The following is a 20,881-nucleotide window of genomic DNA, read 5'->3' on the forward strand; positions in this document are numbered from 1 at the left end:
GCTCTGTAATGCTCCTCCGCCCTGCCTGGACGCTGCTGCACAGCTCTTTCCGCAGCACGTTTTCCAGCGGAAACAAATCCTGTACATAATTTCAGACGCTATTAGCATCAAAGGCGCTAGCTGATGCCAACTGAAGTCCGGAGTCACGTTTTATTTCTCTTAAATAATGTCATAATAGCAAATTATAACTATCGTTTTCTTTCTTTTCTTTTACAAAAAGCCTTTTAGTAACTAAGAAATGACATGAAACAGACACCATCACTGCGTATTCTTATTTATTTACTTAAAATAAAGATGATGGGATTTGCATATGCTTTGTACTCTTGACTGCCATTGAATTTGTCTGGAGCATTTTCTAAAAATCTCAACATAATTAGACTTTCTGCTTTTCTTTTCTTTTTTTCTTAAAACTATAATTTCCCCTTTTTCCTGCTAAACTTTTTCTTTTTCCCTTTCTATTTCCTTAGGCCGTGTCACACAGCCACTACGTACACTTTGTGCATTTTTCACATATAACACTTCCGTTTTTCGTAATACATGCATGATATTCGTAAAGACCTGGGCCCCCTCATTTGTTGCTGGCTGGCTGAACGGACGGACGGATGTATGGATGGATGAATAGATGAATAGATTCTTTAATTGTCCTGAAGAAATTGTTCCATCTGCTGATCCCACAATGACTGGGAAGTTAAAAACTTAAAAGTGACGTAAAAGAACATTAAAGGTTATTTTTTAACTAAACAATATAAAAATATGCTACATTTTATAGTTTCATTATTGAGTTATGTTCAAAAAATAACTGCGATAAATGAAATTTGCAAAGTAGTTCACTTTTTTTAAACAATAATCCCAGGTGTTTTAAGGCTGTAAAACCCCTCATTAATCCTAAATAGACTTTTCTCAGACAGACCTGAACAACTCTCAAAGTTTTAACCTTTGTAGAAAGTTAAGGCCAGTAATATAAAATGAAAACAAAGATCTGTTTGCGATCAAATTTTAGGCCAGTGCAATAATATAGAGCATTATGGCTATGAAAATGATTAATGGTGCATAATTGGGACATTACAGTCACAGTCCCATTCATGCACTGATGGTGGCTCCACTGGCGCCCAAGGACACTTCGACAGGAACTGAACCCGCAAAATTACAATCAGAGGTGGACCGCTCTACCGCTGTACCGTGGCCGCTATAGTAGATTTAGCAAACTCTGTACAGGAGACAGTGGTCTGCAGCCAATCAAACACAAAGCACTGTAAAAAAACACATGCAAAATTGCACTATAAAAAATCTACGAGACTGTAAACGATGCCCTGCGATATTCTGAGCGACCACTTTTTTTATAGCTACTATCATTATCAATATTTTTATTATTGTTCGTATCTTGTTCAATGAATAGAAGTCAATGGAGCCTTGTATTTAAATTTTTGTTTTCCTTTTTGCCTTCCTAGAAACATATCTATTTGTGGTCTTTTTCTTATGTTATTTGTTAGAGACCACGCAGGGATTCATTAAAACTCTTGCATACAAAGACACACGCAGGTCTGCTGTAAGAAGATTTAGAGCCGGCGGGTCACAAGGCCATAAGGCCACACACATACAGTAGTTGATCTAAGTGTTTTCCAGCGCTTCTAAGAAGCTTTTCCTTCACCCCCACAAGCCCCGGACATGACCTCGTCACACACACTTTAACTCGCAGCGCGGGCCTCCTAAGTAGATCAGATGCTATGGATCTAAAATACTGGGTGGTATGACCCGAGAAATTAAAGGTGCATAAGTGAGGTGAACTCGCTGCTGGTGGGGTTAGAATAGAAGTACTGTTATTTTTCATACTGTAACTTAAAAAAAAAAAAGTATGAAAAGACGAACAAAGATCTAAATAAATACTAAGTGTAGTGCTAAAACCTGCAGCAGCGTCATTGCCTCAATTGTTTTAAAGCTTTTCTTAAGCTTCCTCTCCGATCATCTTTTGATCTGTTTTTTGTAATGTTTCCAGTGGTCTTTTAGTTAGGATTATGTAGTCTTTAGCCAAAATACAAATGAATAAATAAACCTGTTGTTATAATAGAACATAATTTCTGCAGAGCAGTCAGAGTTGATTAGCAATTCACTTCTGAGTTGTGGGCGGGGCTGTTGTTACTTAACTACTATCATCCCTTTGTTTACACTCTGTCCCGCTAGCTTACAGTCCCTCACAACCCCAAGCTAGTATTAGCGGTGCAACAAAAATGGCGAGCAATATCAGAGCTATCCAGCTGTACAGCAAAGACGAGGAAAACGAAGACGTACATGGTCTTCTGTCAGGAACTGGTAGTAAAATGCAGACAAACAGGATTAGTGTCAATGTTTGATAAATAAACATAAACAGACTAAACTCCACAATCATCACATCTTCTTGATAGAAAAACCAAGAGAACTCACATGATTAGCTTTGTAATAAAACCTAAACACATCCATGTTCCTCATCTTAAGGGAGTACAGTTTATTTCAAAAGCAAAAAAGGCGAAAAAGATGGATGCTATGTTGCTTTGTCTGCTAACAAACGTTTTTGGGGAAATAAATGCAAGAATGTGTGGTAGAATAAAAAAAAAAAAGGTTTCCAGAGGAAAGGGGTCTACAGAGCAGAACAGAAGAGACATTTAAGACCGTTCAAGCCTCCAGTTCTTCCTTTGTTTATTGATTTTTTTTTGATGATCTAAGAAGTTTTAGCTTCTCCTTCTCAGCGCTGATGATTTCTCTATTTCTCCATCGCATCATAAGAAGAGGCAGATAGAGCCGATTTCATCTCAAGAGTTTGCATGATGGAGTGGAAGAAACTGCCAATGTGGTTTCAATAAAGAAAGTTATTTCCAGACAGCCATTATTTCCTCTTCACTCATTATTGATTATTATTAACACGGGACTTTGGATGTAAGGGCATGCAGTAAATGTCCTGATTTATTTCTCTTATCATAGGGAACAGCAATAGATCATGCTACGCTACCGGTAAGTATGTGCATTGTTGTGGCAACAGAGTGACGTTTACCACTAACCTTTTTAACCAAACCTTGACTTTAAATCTCTACTTACACATTTATAAACAAACAAAAGTGATAAGGAATAAATGATGGCCTCTACGGGTCGAGCCTTTTTTCCACCCTAGAGAAGAAACTAGGACTGCTGTCCGTGTTCTGGTTTGTTTTTCTCACCTGATCAACCGGAAGCCACTGAGTTGTTGTAGTTCATTGTACCTAAAGGCTGTGTCACACAGCCACTACGTCCATTTGGCGTTTATTTTATGGATGATAATTAGTCATACGTGAATAATAAGTGGAAAAAATGAGAAAAGTTGTGGTCACAAATGAACCACTTTAGAGAAGAACGAATAAACCACACAAAGAACACGTAAATCAACATGGAACATGAACCGTGCATCATTATTGCGCTGTTTACATTCAATTCATTAGTGATTCATGTGCCAATTGCGTAATTTTAACGTGATATGTGCACCATATATTTGATATAAAAGTTATACATCATTGGAACATGCGTGAAAAGTTTGTTAGACATACATGGAATGGTCGAGATTTACGCGAGATTTAACTACGTAAATTAGGTCGCTGAAGTGGCATTCTTTGCTGTGAAGTACAGAAAACTTTTGCTTATTCCACCTTTGGTGGTTTGACTGAAGCCCCCCCCCCCCCCCCCCCCCCCCCCCTCCATTCCTATGTAAGCCCACCCACAATCACTGGAAAGGTTAAATGATTGGCATAGAAATACAAGACTGAATAGAATAGCAGTGATTGATATGTCTGAAATAAAGCACTGAAATCTGTTTTTATACGGCACCAGAAGTACCGTATATGTTGCTAGTTTTGGGTACCCGTTCCTACTTAGGAGTGGTGTCTTGTTTTTAGTGTTTGAATGCAACAGTAATGAAGAAATGGTTGCACCAAAGTCTTTGTCCAGACAAGATTCTTCCCACAATAAGAGGATTCCCACTCAGTTGTCTTCAGGCTGTGAATCAACAAAGCCACCTGCAGCTTTTTGGATTCACCAACACTTTTCCGTCACTCTCCTATTCCCCTGTTACAGATTTAAATGGAGAAGCATCGACATCATGTCATGTGCCAGAGTTGGGGTTCTTTTTTTCCACCTCTCGACTTCTGGCTGCCCTTACTGGTTGTTTGTTTGACTGACAGCTTTCTGGATGAATTGGGAATGCATTACACAGTCTGTCCAATCCCTTCCAGGACTTGTGAAATGGTGTTTGTGACTTACTGTTTTGAGTTTCCAACTGAACCTGCTTCCATCATTAGGAAGCTGCAGTCAAATGTGCCTGCTCCATAATAGTAGATACTCTCCTAACGGTGATGGATTTCGTTCTACTTTCCCTTTTGGTCTTTTGTTTCTTTGCCACCTCTCTTGTGCCTCAGGCTAATCGTTGCCAGTTGTCTGGTCTGGAAGTTGAAGGCAGCAGCATTTGTGTCGGTCAGACCTACCTGTGCGTTTTGAGTATTTGGGGCCGCTCAGGTTCAGGCCATGTAAATAGAATTAGCTCATTTCATGCTCAATCTCCTCCTATGATAATTGACCCCGGAGGTTATGTAGAGTGTGTGTTCAGAGTTCAGGGGCCAGCGGCGGACTCAAGGATATCCGGCCAGTCACATGAGCTCGCACGTGTGCATAATTGAAATCTTTTTTTTCTTCTCCCCCATGAGGCCAGGGCCGCCTTTCCAATGAACTGCTCTCCAGACACTTTGTGGAGGTGGATTAAAGTTGACTTATAGCCTGGGTCTGATCTTCCTTGAAGCTTGCCCTGATTTGTTAAGCGAAATGGATTTAGTACTGCATCAATAAATGCAGGTGTTGATGGGAAAACAAAGGTAAAAAATAACAACATCTTCAGTAGTTTAGTGGCCCTGCAACAGACTCGTGAAACTCGGTGTAAAGTTAATACCGGTACTGTTGTATACACTACTACCAGTTCAGTACAAAAACGTGGATCTTGATGCTTCGTTTTGCACATGTCAATCACTTGTTTTCTTTTCTGTTTTGCTGTACAATTCTAGCCAGTTGTTTTACCCTTCCAGTGATTGCGGGCAGACTTGTATAAGAACCAGATAAAATCCCTGGACCCGTCAATCTAATGTGTACCCTGCCTTCGCCCAACATTAGCTGGAGATGGCCCTTTGACCTCAATTGGGATTCAGCGGTTCAGAAGATGGAATGATGAATTAGTTGATCAGTAGTCTAGGGTGAAGCAGCCTTTGAACGTCCTCTTTTTCTTATATTCCACCAAGCATTCTTGCATTTATTTCACCAAAACCTTTGTTGGCAGACACATTACTATAGCATAAAACAAAATGTGACTTTGTCAAATTATTTCTGTAATTCGTTGGTTCTATAGTTGTAATCAGACTGGATACATTTGGTTTGCTTAAACTGAACCAGAGTTCGTTTCCCCCAATAATACTGAACAATTTCTCTGTCTGAATACACCCAAGTGGACTCTGGTCCAGGACCAGGACCCGTCTTTCAAAAGGGTCTTGGATTGTTTCCAATCAGATTGAGCGTCACTCCGCTCAGTTTTCTTAGTCTGGATAGGCTCCGTGCTTGGGGTGGAACAACTGGACTGAGATTATGGGATGTGAAGATATTAACGGAGCAACAATGAGACATAGTAAATCCTTGAAATGTGGTCTGATGAATGCAGGCTCATTAAAACTTTTAACATGATGCACATGGCTTCTCACACTGTTTTCCCGACAATATATATTGTCGGGAAACACTTATTAGTGTACCGTCTTCGTCGTCTCCTTGCAGAATGCCTCCACCGTACCAAAGTATAGCAAGTAAAAAGTGTTGTAACTTGATGATACAAACATTCAAAATTGTTCAGTGAAGTATAAAAATAAAAAAACATAAAGTTTGAATAAGATTGAAAGGATTGCAAAGCATCAGATTTCCGTTATTCTTTCTCTCATTGCATTGCCCCGCACTCGTAACTCCTGGCCAATGACTAAAGAGAATTTTTCCTTACATGCTCTGATCCAATGGTGTGTAGGGAACACAAATGTATCTGATCAAATATACGGTTGGAGAAAGGAGCAAAAGTTTAGTCCAGTCCACTTGTTGAACTGGCTGCTGTTGTGACAGTGTTGATCATTTGTTCACTGAGAATGGTGGCAGCATTTACAAACCTGACACGAGACAAGGAAACTGAGTCGTTTTTGTGCGATTAGAGCTGTGTAAACACACTTTGGAGTTGTATGATTATAACCTATTCCCACCGGTGCTTGAAGCTGATGCACGATAACAATTACTGTTTGTGTGTGTGGGTGTTTATATGCATGTGTTTGGTTTTGCTGTGTGATTAATGGAAGCAATTCGGAATAGAAGGCTAGGAGGAGAAGCCTGGCTTTTCTTATTAATCACCTGAGTGTGGGTCCCTGCGTTTCTGTTTGTGTCAGCCAGACACATCAAAGTGTCGCCAGGATTGATTTGTGTAATTAGCCCCTTCAGTGAAACATGCACTTCCCTTCCTTTCTCCTGCTCTGTGTTTGTGAGAAAGTTCATCTCTGTTTTTAGCATGGCGTCTCGGTTCAGTTGCCGTAGAATGAAGATAAAGGAAATGAGTCATGATGAAAATTGTTATTTGATAATTACAAGAAAACTTGTTTCCTCATCATTTATATCCTCAGTTTGACTTTTTGCTCTTTAACTTTGCTGTTTAATTTCCTCCTGTTTAACTTTTAAGCCTCACCTCAGTTTTTCTCCTTTTGATCTCCTTTCTTTGGTGTTGGAATGCAAAGTTCTTGTCTGATACTTGCGCAAACATATTCTTATAAACAGTTTGGGGTTTTAAGATGAATGCAACCTCATCTTTTTGACTGTAACGCTACTTTATCTTAATGAGTGCCCCTAGGTTTGATATAATTTATTTATGTGTAAACCCTAGTGTGAATATTGTAACTGTGTACATGAGTCCTTTAGTTGAATGGTTGCTTATTTGACTCCCCGCCTCCCTAGCCTTTATTTTTTTATCTTCTTCAGAACGACAATGAGTGTTTCTCCTCTATCCTTGGCTTTTGGATAAAATATAATTTTAAACATTAAACTCAAAGAGCAGCTTCTGTAATCTTTGAAAAATGTTATGCATAAAAACAGAGGATGATGCCACAGGCTGTCACTTTAAATGGTTCTTCTCAATTCGACAGTGGGAGGTCCTACAGATACTAGTAAAAAGGATAAGGCCAGATTGTTTTAAGATAGCCATAATTCCTCAGTGTATACCTATCTCTTTCTTTTATTCTTTGGGTGACACATGTGATGTTTGCTGCACTGACATTTAGTTGCAAATTTAGGACTCACATTAATCATTATTACACTCTAAAAATAGCTCTGCAAACAATCTGTTTTCTAGTTAAATTAATTTCTCATATGTGGGACTTTCTCTTGTTGCAAACGTGTGCTAGTTTTAATGATGGGGGCTTGTCCGGGATCTATGTATTTTTTTTTTTTTTTTACAAAAATCCTTTTGAAATTTTTAAAACTTTACAATAATAATCATTATTTGAGGTGATGTTTACAATTGTCCGTTGTAAATAAATTAACCCACAAGAAAATTATTCTTTGGTTCTCCAGGGTTAAACATTCATTATATTTTGTTTTTTATTAGTTTTTCATTAAAACTTCTGGATTGCTTTGAGCTTTAGAATGTATTTAGTTTGCACTTTATGCCTTACTTTACACCCAATTTAATTTATTTTTTTCAATTTTGTACTTCTAACAGTTTCTTGCTATTACAAAAGTATAGCTCCTTTATCAGTATGTAAATCAGTTCTTTTGTAGCTTTTACACAGATTTAAAAATTATGCGAAGTAACTATGGGATTGTTTTTTATATATATATATATATATATATATATATATATATATATATATTAATATATTTTTTTTTTAAACCATCATGTGGAAACTGAAGTTTTCTGTCTTTACAGGGGAAAGTTGCACAGACGGCCTGTATGTCAGCCTGTAAGCACATCTCCACTTCACTGATGGAACTCCTGCTCAACCCGGAGGTGCGGCAGATCTCCATCGGAGCTCTGCATCAACTCAATGCAGACGTGAAGGAGTGTGAGAGTGAGTTTGGACTCGGAACAAAAATTAAATTCTAGATGGGCCTTTTCCCACTTTCTCGTTTCCTTTCACCTTTCAGTCCTATCTCAATTTCTTCCACATACATTCACAGAAAAATAAACAATATTCACCTTCCATATGAAAGATTAAAGCTTAAAACTTAATGGGAGTTGTTACATGAATAAACACAGGGGGCGCTATGGAACAGCCCAAGTTACAATGCTTAGTTTCTTTTATATTACCACTCAAGAGATTTCAAGTTTGATGCTGTTTTTCCTCCATTCGTTACACACACACACACACACACTAGCACACACACCCACCCACACACACACACGCATATGCTTGATTTCTAAGACTTTGAAGGACCAGGTTCTGCCTGAAGGAGCGGGACACATGAAAGAGCATGGGCCTGCTGTTGGCTGGCTTTTTTACATGATCAAGGTTCTTAGAGTCACGGCGCGAGTCACACTGCGTGCGTTTGAGGCGTGATGCGCGGTGACATGCATGCAGCGTTGGGGAGGGATTAGGAGGCTGCAGAGGGACTTGGGTGGAGCAAAGTGGGAAGGAACTGGCTGGGAGATACAGTACGGAAGAAGGACAAGCAGAAGGGAAGACGGGTAGTAAAGTGTGTCGAATAATAATATAGACTGAAAGTAAACAATGTGGTAAAGTGGAAAAACGCTACAGTTATGAAGGTTTTATTGATGACATTTTTACCTTTCATTAAAGTTTTTACTGAAAAATGTCACTGAAATGCAAACAGCTTTCTATCACAGTAAACCAGAGAGAGAGAGAGGGAGAGAGGGTGGAGGGACATAAATTAAAAGGATGGGGCAGATTGGGATGAAAGGAACTTTGAGGCAGGAGGAAAATTGGATTAAATAAAGAAGGGGTGAGTTTAATAAAAAGAATAACACTTACAAGGAAAGAGGAAATGTTGGAGAAAAGAAGAAAAATGCATGGATTCGTGGAGAAATTAAACTGAACTAAGAGGGGGTGGGGTGGAATATGAAAACATTTTAAAATAAAACATTTATGGAGGCAATGAAGAATGTAGACGTTTGGGTGGAAAGGAAAAATGTTTAGGAGGAAGATGGAAAAGTCTAGAGAAAAAGTAAAATAAAAAAAGACGAAAAAGGGTCTTAATTTTAGAAAAAATTGCGTGGACAAAAAGAATAGATGGAAAAATAAACATGAACTGTAAAATTCAAACAATATTTAGTCAAAAATTAGGAAAATAATATATCTAAATTGGTCCAAACAAAATTAAAAGAACAAACACAACAGGAAAAAAGTAATATTTTACCCAAAATAATAATAAAATGAAAGTCACTAAGGTTTCAAAACATGAAGATATATACTTTAAACTCTACTATAAAAGACTAACAAATACAATGGCTAGTTTTGTTAAAAAGACTCAAATATATTCCACTTTAAAAAATATTTTTCTACAAGGACTTTAAGATTTAAGGAGCACATATCTTTTTACCCTCAGAAGAATTATTTAAACCTCCAATGTGCAGTACATTTCTCAATGCATCAAACATGTTTAAACCAGTAAAGTTGAGTTTAAATGATGGTGCTTCCATCTTGTCTTCAGATGGTGGCCCTAAACAGGCAAACTAATAAAAATGACTTAGAAAGAGGAGACCAGGGGCAGAAAAGTGGCACCAACAGCTGATAAAAGCAATCTCTGGTCAATATCTCTTTATTTTAAAGGGTATATTTGTTGTCAAAAGTATAAAATATGAATTCAGTGGATTCCCCTTGACTTTTGTATCTGAAGTCGAAAGAACAGTGGTTCCACTTTTGATTTATTTGAAATGGTCCTAAGCTTGAAAGAACAACACACTGTTCTCTATAAGTTATGATACTTCACTTTGCTGTTTCGTTGCAGATGAATGAATGGTCATAATATGATCTGTAGTGTTGTGATCAATGTTGCGTGTAAATGAAAATGTAAATGCCGACCACACACAGCAAGAACAATAGAGCAAAAAGAAAACGCTTTATTCCAGAAGAACCCTTGTTTTAAAGGTTCTGCATTTATTTTCTGCGTCATCCACCTTCTCCATCTGAAGCCAGAACTGAGAAGACCTGTCCTCATGTGATGGAGAACCAAAACACAGGAAGACTTTCTCAGGTCCAAGAAGACCGTAGATCTGGATAAAACCAAACTTCAGAAGATCTGGTTCAGTGATACAAGACATACGACGAAAAAGATCAATCTACCGGTGTAGCAGAGCAACTATTCGAAGAAGGTTTGTCGATCACAATAATTTTGTGATCAACATAGACCAGTTGATTCTAAAGTCTTTTATTACTGTATCAACCCAAAATTACTTTTCTCAACTTCAGAATCCATTGGAATAGTGTTGATTGCGGTCAAAGAGCTATAGTAGTTTGAAGAGCTCTATATGTGATATACTTTAGTTCCATGGATGACATACTTTGGACTACCATAAATACCCAGCAGGCTCCAATGGGATGACATTGTTTGGGTTTGTCGCTCACATTTGAGCAAAGCAACTAACTCAACAGGACTGCAGATCATTGTTCTGGTACATTGGTAAACCAGCTGATTCTGGTGTGGAGAAAAGTGGCTTTGTGCCTATATGTAACACCTAAACTTAGTATCTGTGGATAGCCGATTGGAATTATGGTCATAGCGTATACGGTCGCCAACTCGCTCACCGCTCTTCTGGATATTATGGCAAATCTCTATAAATCCCAACCAGTTCTAGTAAAAGTTATTATATTGATGTGAGGACTGACTTTATTGGGCGTGTTAATCGGAAGACGGATCGTCCCAAACAGTCCAATCCCGACCTCTTTTGCCTCCTGTTCCTTTCTCTCAGCCAGACGGTGTTTCTTAGTCAGGTTGGAAGATCAGACAAAAAGTGGGAAAAAGGCAGTAAGGGAGTAAAGGTTACTTTATTTTCACAGCTCCAAAGTTCATCCGCTCGACGGGTTTGGTGGCGCCAAAGGCCGAAGATGACAGGCGTGTAATGAGCGTCGCAATGTGTACGGCCCTGGGCTTCTGTCCTGAGGTGGATGGGATTAGCTTCGGGCGCCTCTCTCTTCCCCCAGAATGCCGTTTGGCTTGTTTACAAAGAGACGCCGGTTCACCCTTCGTACGACCCCCTAAGACTTTCTTTCTACCAGCGAGGCAGCAAACAAACATGGCGACCGTCACCATCGCAAACAAAAGTTACAAACTCAGACCTTTGCTTCTCTACGTCTTCCACCTACTTTCACACGCAGAATATCTCCCACAAGCCTTTTCCAACACAACCCAGCGACATGACTCTAACCCCCCACCCCCCGCTCTTCCACCCCCCCTCCCCCACAGGCTGTCATTTGTCTGCCAATCTATCCCGATGCATAGCGAATCCAACCAGGTCTTTTATTATTCTGTTTTTCACCCTCTTGTTTTTTGTCTCCTCCTCCTCCTCCTCCTGTCTTCCCTCTCTCGGGGGGTGGACTGTGAGTGTGTGGGGGGGTGGGTTTGTATTTTCCCACAGGTTTTGCCAGAGCCGGCCCGGTCGCAGGCTTCCAGGGTGACACGTTGCTTCTGGCCTTCAGTGACTTGAGACAAGTAGGTCTTTGTCTCCTTCCTGGTCCTCTCTCCTTCTTTTTTCTGTTTTCATTTTTTTTTTTTTTTGCCCGCTATCGCTCCTTTCACCCCCCACCCCCCTTCATCGTCTTCCTCCCGAGCCTCCCGAACGCGCTCCGTTGTCCTTGTCGTCGTTCCTTCGGATCTCTGTTTTCCTCTGATTGTCGCTGCTTTCACTTTTGCGGCGATGTGAACCGTCCATTTTATACGGATCTCTTTATATCACGTGAAAAACATTCAAAAATGTCGAGACTTCTAAGGAACTAAAACGACAAGCTAAAAAGTTGGCATGAATTTTAAAAATGTAAGGATTTCTGTAAACCACTTCTTGGTTAAATGAAGATTTTTTTATTTAAACATAAAACTGATTTGTTTCGATTTGTTTGGAGTTTAAACAAACATATTTTTAAAATGGTTAAACATAAAGAACAAACAGTTATATCAATAATAATGTATTTTATTGAACAAATTAAAGTTTATTGTATCAAACTTGTTCATCAAGTTTTCTTGGTTGATTTTAACGTTAAATTGATCCGAAAGTGATTATTTATTAAAGACTCAGCAGTTAAAGTCAGGACTCATTTCTGAGAAATTTCATTTCATTTATACATTTGAAAATAGTTTTTAAAATTTTACAATTATTTAGTGTTTTTTCCCCCAATTTTGTTATATTTGTTTGGAGAACAGAGCAGGAAAAATTTACTCAATAACTGACTTTCGCTTCTTTTTCGTGCATTTTAGTTTCTTTTATGAATCCATGTGGTCATGAATCGACCAGCTGGACCCGTTTTTGACCCGTCGGACCTGGGATCAGAACCGAAATACTGTTCATGGCTGTTCCACTTCCTGTGCGTCCTGTCAGACCGGCTCGTTGGCGTTCTTTGGTCGCTTGGCTCAGCCGGTGTGGCCAAGCACGACAAGAGTTGGGGTTCTTGTGTCCTGGACGGTCCGGGTACCGGACGCAGTGCGTCTAACTTTTTGAAAAGTGCGCGCACGTTCACATGGGTCGTGATCGTGTGAATCCGGGCGGAGAGGCCGGCTCGCTGTTTCCGAGGCTTCCTGGCCGCCGCCGTCGGTCGCGGTTGCTGTGAAAGCGAGCCGGAAAGCGTTGTGCGAGCCGGCCGTGAATGTGTGAATCCGGGCGGAGAGCTTGTGTGCCTTTGATGTGCGTGAAAGTGTGTGACAGCGGATGACGGATGGGCCGGCAGGACGGAGCAGGGGACGATGAATGAGGTGACAGACAGAGACGGATAGCCCTTTATCCCTCCGTCACAATCCCTCTTTCTCGCTTCTTCTCTTCTCTTTCTCCGCCTGTCGGGATGATGCAGTGCCTCTTGTTCTTTCGCTCGGAGGAGGAGAACCACGGGGAGAAGGAGAAAAGAAAAAAATTGCATTCATCCGGCATCCATGTTTACTCCGAGCCCCCGCCTCCTCCTGCATCTTCCCTCGCCTCCATCCTCCCCCTGTTCCCGTCTTTCTTTCGCCCATCAAAATCCCTGGACTCCATCACTTCTTTGTTTCTCCTCCATTGTTTTTTTTTGGATCATTCTGATCAAACTAAAGCGCCGCATTCCTTCCCCCCCCCTCGCATCTGCCTGACTTCCCCGACCCGGGCTCTCGGAGCGGATCTTTCACCTTGTCCACGCTGACGTGCGCTTTTGCTCGTCGGCTGGGCCGATTGCGCCGGCGAAGGGGGTCGATAAATCACTGCTGACGGGCGGGTTTTGTCGTGCGCCCGGTCCTGGCCGTTCGGGAAGGTTCTGGGGTCCTGGGACAGGGCCGAGACGCCAGTTCCCCCAAGGACACACACACTGTAACACCCACACTCAGATACACACATGCAGCAACAAAAGGAATGTGAAACGCTTTCATGTCGTGAAGAAAACTGCTCGATCATGTGATCCGTGTCATGACAGCGAGATGTTAAACCAAAAACTCAGACATCAACAGTTTTAATATAAATTATTTGACTTTTTTACTTCTTTATTGTGTTGAGAATGTTTTTCATCATTCCATCTTTTAATTTTTCCTCTTAGTTGCTGCTTAAAAAAGAGAATTTACTACAGTCTTTAAAAAAATATAGCTTTAAATTTCTTTTTTTCTATTTTCTAATAACCATTTTCCTCTGTGATCTTACCGTGTGCATGAAATTTATGATGAAGTTTGCACTGGATATTGTAGAATTTATGACACCACAGTTTTTTTTTAAACAGCAAACATTTTAAAAGCTCATAAAAAAGCACAAATTTGCAGGAACAGCCTTTAAAAAATAAAAAGATGTATTCCCAAAAGAACTAACTAAAGCTCAGTCTGTCTGCCTTAAAATCTGTTGTTTTAACTAAAAAACAGTTGCCAATAAAATTTCACTTTGTGTTGAATTTGGTTTGAAAATGTGACAATTATTAAAGAAATCATGTATGAATTCTGCAAGTACAAAAACCTTTATTTTGCTTGTTTAGAACTACAGAACTGCTAAATGTGAGAGATCGTTTATATTTGCAAAAGTTGCTGAAGATTTTTGGAGAAACCAAACAGACATTCTTCTCATTTTAAAGTTTTTTTTTTTCTGTAATCATTTTTATTGTAAAAGTGTACATTACATTTTTACAGCCAAGTTAAGTGCAACACTTACAAAATCTGAGATATTTAACATTTTGCAAAAAAGTCCACAAAATAACATAACAGGCTGATGGGTCTTTGAGGGTTTTATTGTTTTATTGTGAAAATACTGCAACCTGCTCACCATACGGTTACAAAGTAAACGATAAGTAACAGTCTTCTTTGCTAATTTTGACCTTTTTTACAGTGCATTGAGTCAAAAAAAAATCCACAATTTGTTTGAGAATTGTTGTCTTTTGTGTTTTTTAATGCATTAGACATTTTTGTTTTGTTTTTTAACCTGAAGGGGTAAAGTTCTGTGTGGCTGCTCAGATCTGTCACTGAAAAGGAGAAAAATGTCGGGGGATTTGGGGTCAAGTGGAAACCAGCACCACAGAAAACAGAGGCAACATTTCACTGTGTTTTAAATGCACACCACTGTTTACAGACTAACAACAGCATTTATTGTAAGTAAAAAAAATATATATATATATATTGATTTAATCTTCATGCAGGAAATGCCAAAACTTTTAAGTTCAGTCCAACAAGATGACACCAAAAACGGCTAAAGTAAAACATTCTGCAGCGTCTTCACCTGAGCCCAGATCCAAATCCTGTCAAACATCTGTGGAAGGAGCTGAAACGGGCGGTTTCAAACCTGACACCACTGCAACACGTAGCTGATGAAGGATGGACCAAAGTACCTGAAGTCTCTCTGATGCCTAACAGAAGTCATTTGATCGCAGTGATTGCCTCAAAAGGTTAAGACAATTGACTGGTTTTCACAGAGACTTCTGGGAAATTTCTAGGGCACTTAATTTTGAAATTGTAGATTCGGACAGCATTACAAAATGGCGAACGCACTATATAGTGTACTAAGTAGTAAGTAGTGAAGGAATTCAGACATAGCCTGTATAGGAGAACTGGACTGAAGAAGTCAACTCCCTTAGACTTCTACAAAGAAATAAATCTATTAGTCAGAATCCCTGTTCTGATGCCTTTCTCTTTTTCTTCACATCTTCTTCATAATACTTCCATAGTTCAAATTATTCAATCAGATGGTATTCCAAACATTTGGTTGACCAATCACTGATGTCATCTTGCTCCAGAAAGCGGCGTTTGTTTCGTGTAAACTTTGCCACGGAACTGACTTCATTTCTTTTTAGCTAGAAATAATTCTTTGTGTGACATCACACTCACATGTGTCATATACAGTTAATGGTTGGGGGCGCCATCGTTTTTGGAAAGGCCTGTTCTTTTAGATTCCTTTTTTTTAACGACAACTTCCAATCAGCTCTTGATTCTCATCGCAGGTTTTTGGTAAATTTCTTGCTATTATCAAATCGGTGGGTTCTTCAATGCTTAGCAACCCACAGTCAAATTCCAACCCCCCGGGAAAAAACAAAAAGCCGATTGGCCGCCGCCGCTGTCTGTCAGCAGACTTCTCCCGTTCCCTCAGATGGCTCCATCACAACGGCGAGCGTTCGCACTCCTGGCTGCGTCTCCACTGATCTTATCAGGCCGTCTATATTTAGATCATCCAGAAGTCGGCGGTTGCTGTGAACCTTTGGCTGGCCCTGCGCTGCATGTGTGTGTGTGTGTGTGTTGCGGTGTGGCGTCCCCCCAACAAAACCCTTCCATCAGCATTCCCCCTAACTCCACGCCAGCCGTGCATTCCTCCACCTTTAGCCCACTTGTTCAGCCCGGAATAATAACCTTCACCCAGCTGTTGTTAGATTGTCTCTAAGAGTTCTAACTGATTTCATGTGACTGTGTAATCTCTTCTTTAAACTCGTGTTTTTGGCTCAGTTTGTTTTTCTTTCCTCCTATATTTTCACCTTTCAGTCATTTAGAAAAATTTAGAAAAATTTAGAAAAATGTTTTACGGTGCATTGTGTTCTGCGTCCTGATGCCTCTAGACCGTGTCAATCAATCTGGGCGGCTGTGGTGCAGCGGTAGGACGGTCGACCCATGATCGTAAGATTGCAGGTTCGATTCCCACCTTGCACGCCCATGCGTTGAAGTGTCCTTGGGCAAGACACTGAACCCTACCTTGCCTCTGGTGGAAGGTATGCACCACTGTTGGGCAGCGGAGCCGCCGCCACTGTGTGTGTGTGTGTGTGTGTGTGTGTGTGTGTGTGTGTGTGTGTGTGTGACTGTAAAGCGATGTGGCCTTTGAAAGAAAGTAGAAAAGCGCTATAAGCCGTGTCTCCTGTCCAACAGTGATGTTAAACCTCTTTTAGACTATGAAGCAGGTTATATATAGGACAATAATCTCACAGACCAGACTGAGGGTTTTTTTTTTTTTTTTGTAAACTACCCGTTTCCCTTAACTTTTGAGGGTAAAGTTTATCTTCATCCTCTGAAAAATATCTGCAGTTGCTTTAGATTTTATGTAGGAACCGTTAAAATGTGATACAGATTTTCTCTTAAACCATAACTGTTAAGGTGGAAGCTTAAAAAATCAGACGCCAACTTCAGCCTCGTCTGATTCTTAAGGTGCGACGGATGAAAAAACCCAAAACAAACGTTCACTAGAACTGATATTTTATAAATGTAACAAGAAACGTGAATATATGGTTTGAGAAACTTTATTAGCAGCATCCTTGTAACATTAGTCAGCTGGTTGTTTAATGCATTGTTATTATGGTCTGTGGGAACGACTGTCACAATAGATCTATATTTGGAGTAAAGACTCCTGGTTCCTGTCCAGTAAATCCAGATTTTCTATTATTTTCAAGTGGAAAGCTCTTTTTCTATTTCCTCACTGGATCTTTCCTGCAAAAACACATGCTAGTTTTGGGGCTTCGAGTTAGCGATCGGCTAAACAAGGTAGTGGACGTATTATCCACACGTGACTGAGCGACTTGAGTCGGATGTGGTGGAAAGAATCTAGTAGATATTCAAAGTAAAACTTCCTTCAGAGTCAGATTGTAGATAAAACTTATTGAAGTCTTTGCACCCTGGTACTTACTGCCCGGGGTTTGGGGGCCACTGGGGTATAGAGTGTGTCCAGTTTGCCAAATTTACATACATCATTGATGTATAGCTATGTGACTCTAAAGTGTTGAACTTATTCTATTTTTATCTAAATAAGTGTGAAAATAATCATGTCTGTCTGAGAAAAGTGTATGAAGTGTGTAGGATCTGTATCTGTAATTTTGTGGATTTGGCCTCTCGTTGGTTACATTTAGAACGTAACCCCCGTGATAAAACGAGGTACCACTGTACTCCTATTTATCAGGAATTTGCTTCAAAATGTCCTTTAAATATTACTTTTAATCATTTTTTCTTTCCTTTATTCAGTCACTTTATCACTAAAATTTACCCAAATTTTCACCCTCTTTTTTTACCCATTGTATTCAAATTTCTTAGCCTTTTTTTCCCATCATGCACCAGTTTTTTCACAGAAGCGTTGCCATCTGCCATCGCAATCCAGTCTAGAGTAACATAAAAGAAAGAAAGAAAACAAATGTAATAATCTAATGACTCAGAAACTCACAAAGGCCCCGGAATAATCCAGGATGTATTTATTTATTTACAAAATGTATCAAATGAAGTGAAAGTTTCCAACAGAAAATGCTCAGAATTTGAAAGCTGCAGTGCAGATCCTCGGCCCCATCAGGTGTTCTGGACGATTAAGAACAAAAATGGCAGAAAAAAAAGGCAAAAATCCTCCCACTTTAGCAAAAAATATAATAGAAAACGGAAAATACAATCCAGAAACGAATTACAGTCTCAGCCGTAACACTGACCTCCGTCTGAGCCTCCGTGACCTCAAGAGGCTTCCCTCCCAGACTGCTAAAGCATCAAGTCACAGCATGACCAGCGCTCTGCCAGAGCATGTGTGCGATCGCCGTGGCCAGTAGCGATTACCCAGTGACAGGGTAAGACGTACCCCCCTCCACCCGCCCTCCATCTGTGTGTACAGAGGCAGCAGACAGGCTAAAGGATGGGATGAGGCCCAGAGGGAGAGGAAACCTCCACCTCACCTCCTCGTAACCCAGACTAACGAGGCAGTGGGAGGCGGACCAGGGAGGAGGATGGAATCCAGGAGGGAGGGGGTTGTTGGAAAGTGTTATTTATTTTATTCAAATCTAATTATTTTAACAGTTACGGTTGTTGGATGAGGGTGAGGGAGATTTCACCCCCGTTGAAGCTGGTTTAAAGAGAAAATCAGTTGGAACTTTTTTTTTTCTTTTTTTTCATTTCTGATGTTTTCTTTTGACACAGTTTGCTTTTTTTTTTGTTTTTACATTTTTCGTTGGGAAACTCTAGTTTTTATTTATTCTATTTGTCACTAGAAGGAGCTGCATTTCCAGGAAAAAATGCAGGGTTGAAGGCTATGATGCTGAATGAAAATGAAACTGAAAGGGTAATAATTGGAAAAAAAAACTATAGAAGTTGACCATAAATAAAGTGAAAACAGCACAAAAACGAAAAAATATATGTTTGTGAAAAATGCCAGCGGTCGGGTTTCAAACCAGCGAGCTTGTGCACCACAGAAAGAAAGAAAAAGTTTTCAAGGATTCCCCACAGTTTTTCAATGGAGGCAAAAATCCTGGAAATCCTGATACATCTTCTAGGATTTGAAGGACCAAAAGTCATAGCTGGAAAAAGCTGAACATTTTAATAGTTTAAAGGTTGAAATAGCTGAAAAATTTGTAGTTGGAGTTAAGTGCCACAAAATGGCGAAAGATACTCTAATAAATAAATATAGAGAAACAGGAAAACAAGGGGTGAATTGCTTTATAGGATTCAACCAACAATGGTGCTCTGCCAGGCTAGAGCGCTTCTAAAATCTGGAAAAGATTTTCAGGTCTCGGCTTTTGTTATCTTTAGAAATACTTACGTTTGCGTTGGGTTTGCGTGCGCACATTTCCGTCAAATGCCACCTGCATCTTAAAGGGAGGGGTGTCTTGTTGTTCCTTGGTGGCTCGTGTGGGCACCTTAAGGGCATCATGAAAATGGAACGTACCATTGTCGTGGGTGTGGTAAGAGTACCGTGAAGTATTTATTAGGCTTTTGGAAGTTGTACGCACTTCTGGCATACGACAACACTCTAGTCGTGACTCAGGTGCTTTACCGCACACAAATGCACGGGGTGTGTAACTAATACGTAAGTGCCCGTAGGATGCCCACACAAACTACAGTCTAACGTTCTCATTTCTAACAGTCAGATTGCGCCCACTTATCACATGAACAGCATTAACAAGCATAGGTTTAGCATTTTTGTCCATAGAAGAAAAAAAGTACATGAATAATTTCCCTGTAAGCGGTCTACGACCTTGATAGTTTTCACCCGCAGACAGCTTGTGTCTATGCGTAAGGGCAGTTGTATTGTATGTAATTGACACCATTTTCTTGTGCGTAAATGCCTTTACAGACAACAGCCTGGCACATATTTTCATATCTGAAAGCCTTTTTTCTGTTTTATTCTCGGAAGGTCAGTGAGGAAAAACAATTCGTACCTAAACATAGTCATCCGTTACTGTGGGAGGAAGCCATCGCTCGATTCCAGCGCAGTTTGTTTGACGCTTCATTGTTCTGCCTGAAGTGCAGCCGCCACTTAGTGCTGTTCACTTCTTTATATTGGCCCGGCTCACATGGCAAACGTGACAGGGGAAATGATCACTCAAACAGAGATTTGATAAGTCTGCATCCTAATGTTCAATAGCTTCAACGCCTTTGCTTCAGACCTGGAAAGAGGTCTCCTTTCAGCAACTGCTGAGCTTGGACTTTGTAGACCTGGTTTGTTTAGTAAAGCTCCTGCTTGTGCCCAAGTTGACCTGGAAGGACTAGAAGGTGACAGACGTTGTGCTGAAGGCGGCGGACCTGGAGGTTCCGATGCCGACCCCAAAACTGAGCTCAGTTGAAGTCGTACCTTTGAGTTTGTCGCCATAGTCCATGGGAGGAAAAACTTTAGAGTGGTGAAACATCTCATCTTTGGAGAGACATCTCCTTTGAAGAATCATTGTTAGAATTGGTTTGATTGCCTATTAAAAGCAATCAAATTAAATGGATATAATTTGTAATAAAGTGACACAAGTGACAAAAGCTGATGTTTAGGTCTAAATATTGGACACAATACTAGCTATAGGTAGACGTGTACATATTAGCACAATTTATTTTCTATTATTATGTCTGTTTTTGTCAGAACATTTATAATGTTCAGTGTTGGTTATTTTTATCTTTTTTTTCAAATGCTGTGAGGCAAAGTGGAAACTTGAATGGCTGTAACGAGTTTCTAAATACTCCAATATTCCCCATCTGTTCCCTACAATTTGAGTACAAACATTGGTGATATCTGCTTCGCTGATTTGCTACTTTTAAAACATAATAGAGTTTAGTAAAAATACACTACTGGCGATGTATTTATTCCTCCTATAAACTAAACTAGCAAAAGGTCTATATCTACAACATATGAGATCGCTAATACGCAATCTTTATTTATAGGGTAGAATCTAGTAAAATACACATTTTGGGCAATTTATCGCTCCAAAATGCAAAATAATGTTGGATTTCACGTACATAAACTAAACTAACT

The 20,881-nt window shown here is 39.9% G+C and overlaps 1 protein-coding gene across 3 annotated transcripts in view; it reads left to right on the top strand.

The window, feature by feature from the left end:
• exoc6b (exocyst complex component 6B) overlaps positions 1 to 20,881 on the top strand; it is a 107,121-nt gene that overhangs the window by 66,155 nt on the left and 20,085 nt on the right. For 2 of the 3 annotated variants that reach the window (XR_013651115.1, XM_023948957.2), the window contains exons 19-21: positions 2,953 to 2,982; positions 7,979 to 8,120; positions 11,645 to 11,718. Coding sequence is in view for 2 of the 3 variants with exons in the window: in XM_023948957.2 (XP_023804725.1) it covers positions 2,953 to 2,982; positions 7,979 to 8,120; positions 11,645 to 11,718 (246 nt within the window). In the remaining variant the exon portion in view is untranslated. The remainder of the gene's footprint in view (positions 1 to 2,952; positions 2,983 to 7,978; positions 8,121 to 11,644; positions 11,719 to 20,881) is intronic. The other variant, XM_023948959.2, reaches the window with a different exon arrangement.

This window comes from Oryzias latipes, chromosome 18, assembly GCF_053564925.1.
Source record: "Oryzias latipes strain Hd-rR chromosome 18, Olatipes_Hd-rR_3.1".
Classification (NCBI taxonomy): domain Eukaryota; kingdom Metazoa; phylum Chordata; class Actinopteri; order Beloniformes; family Adrianichthyidae; genus Oryzias; species Oryzias latipes.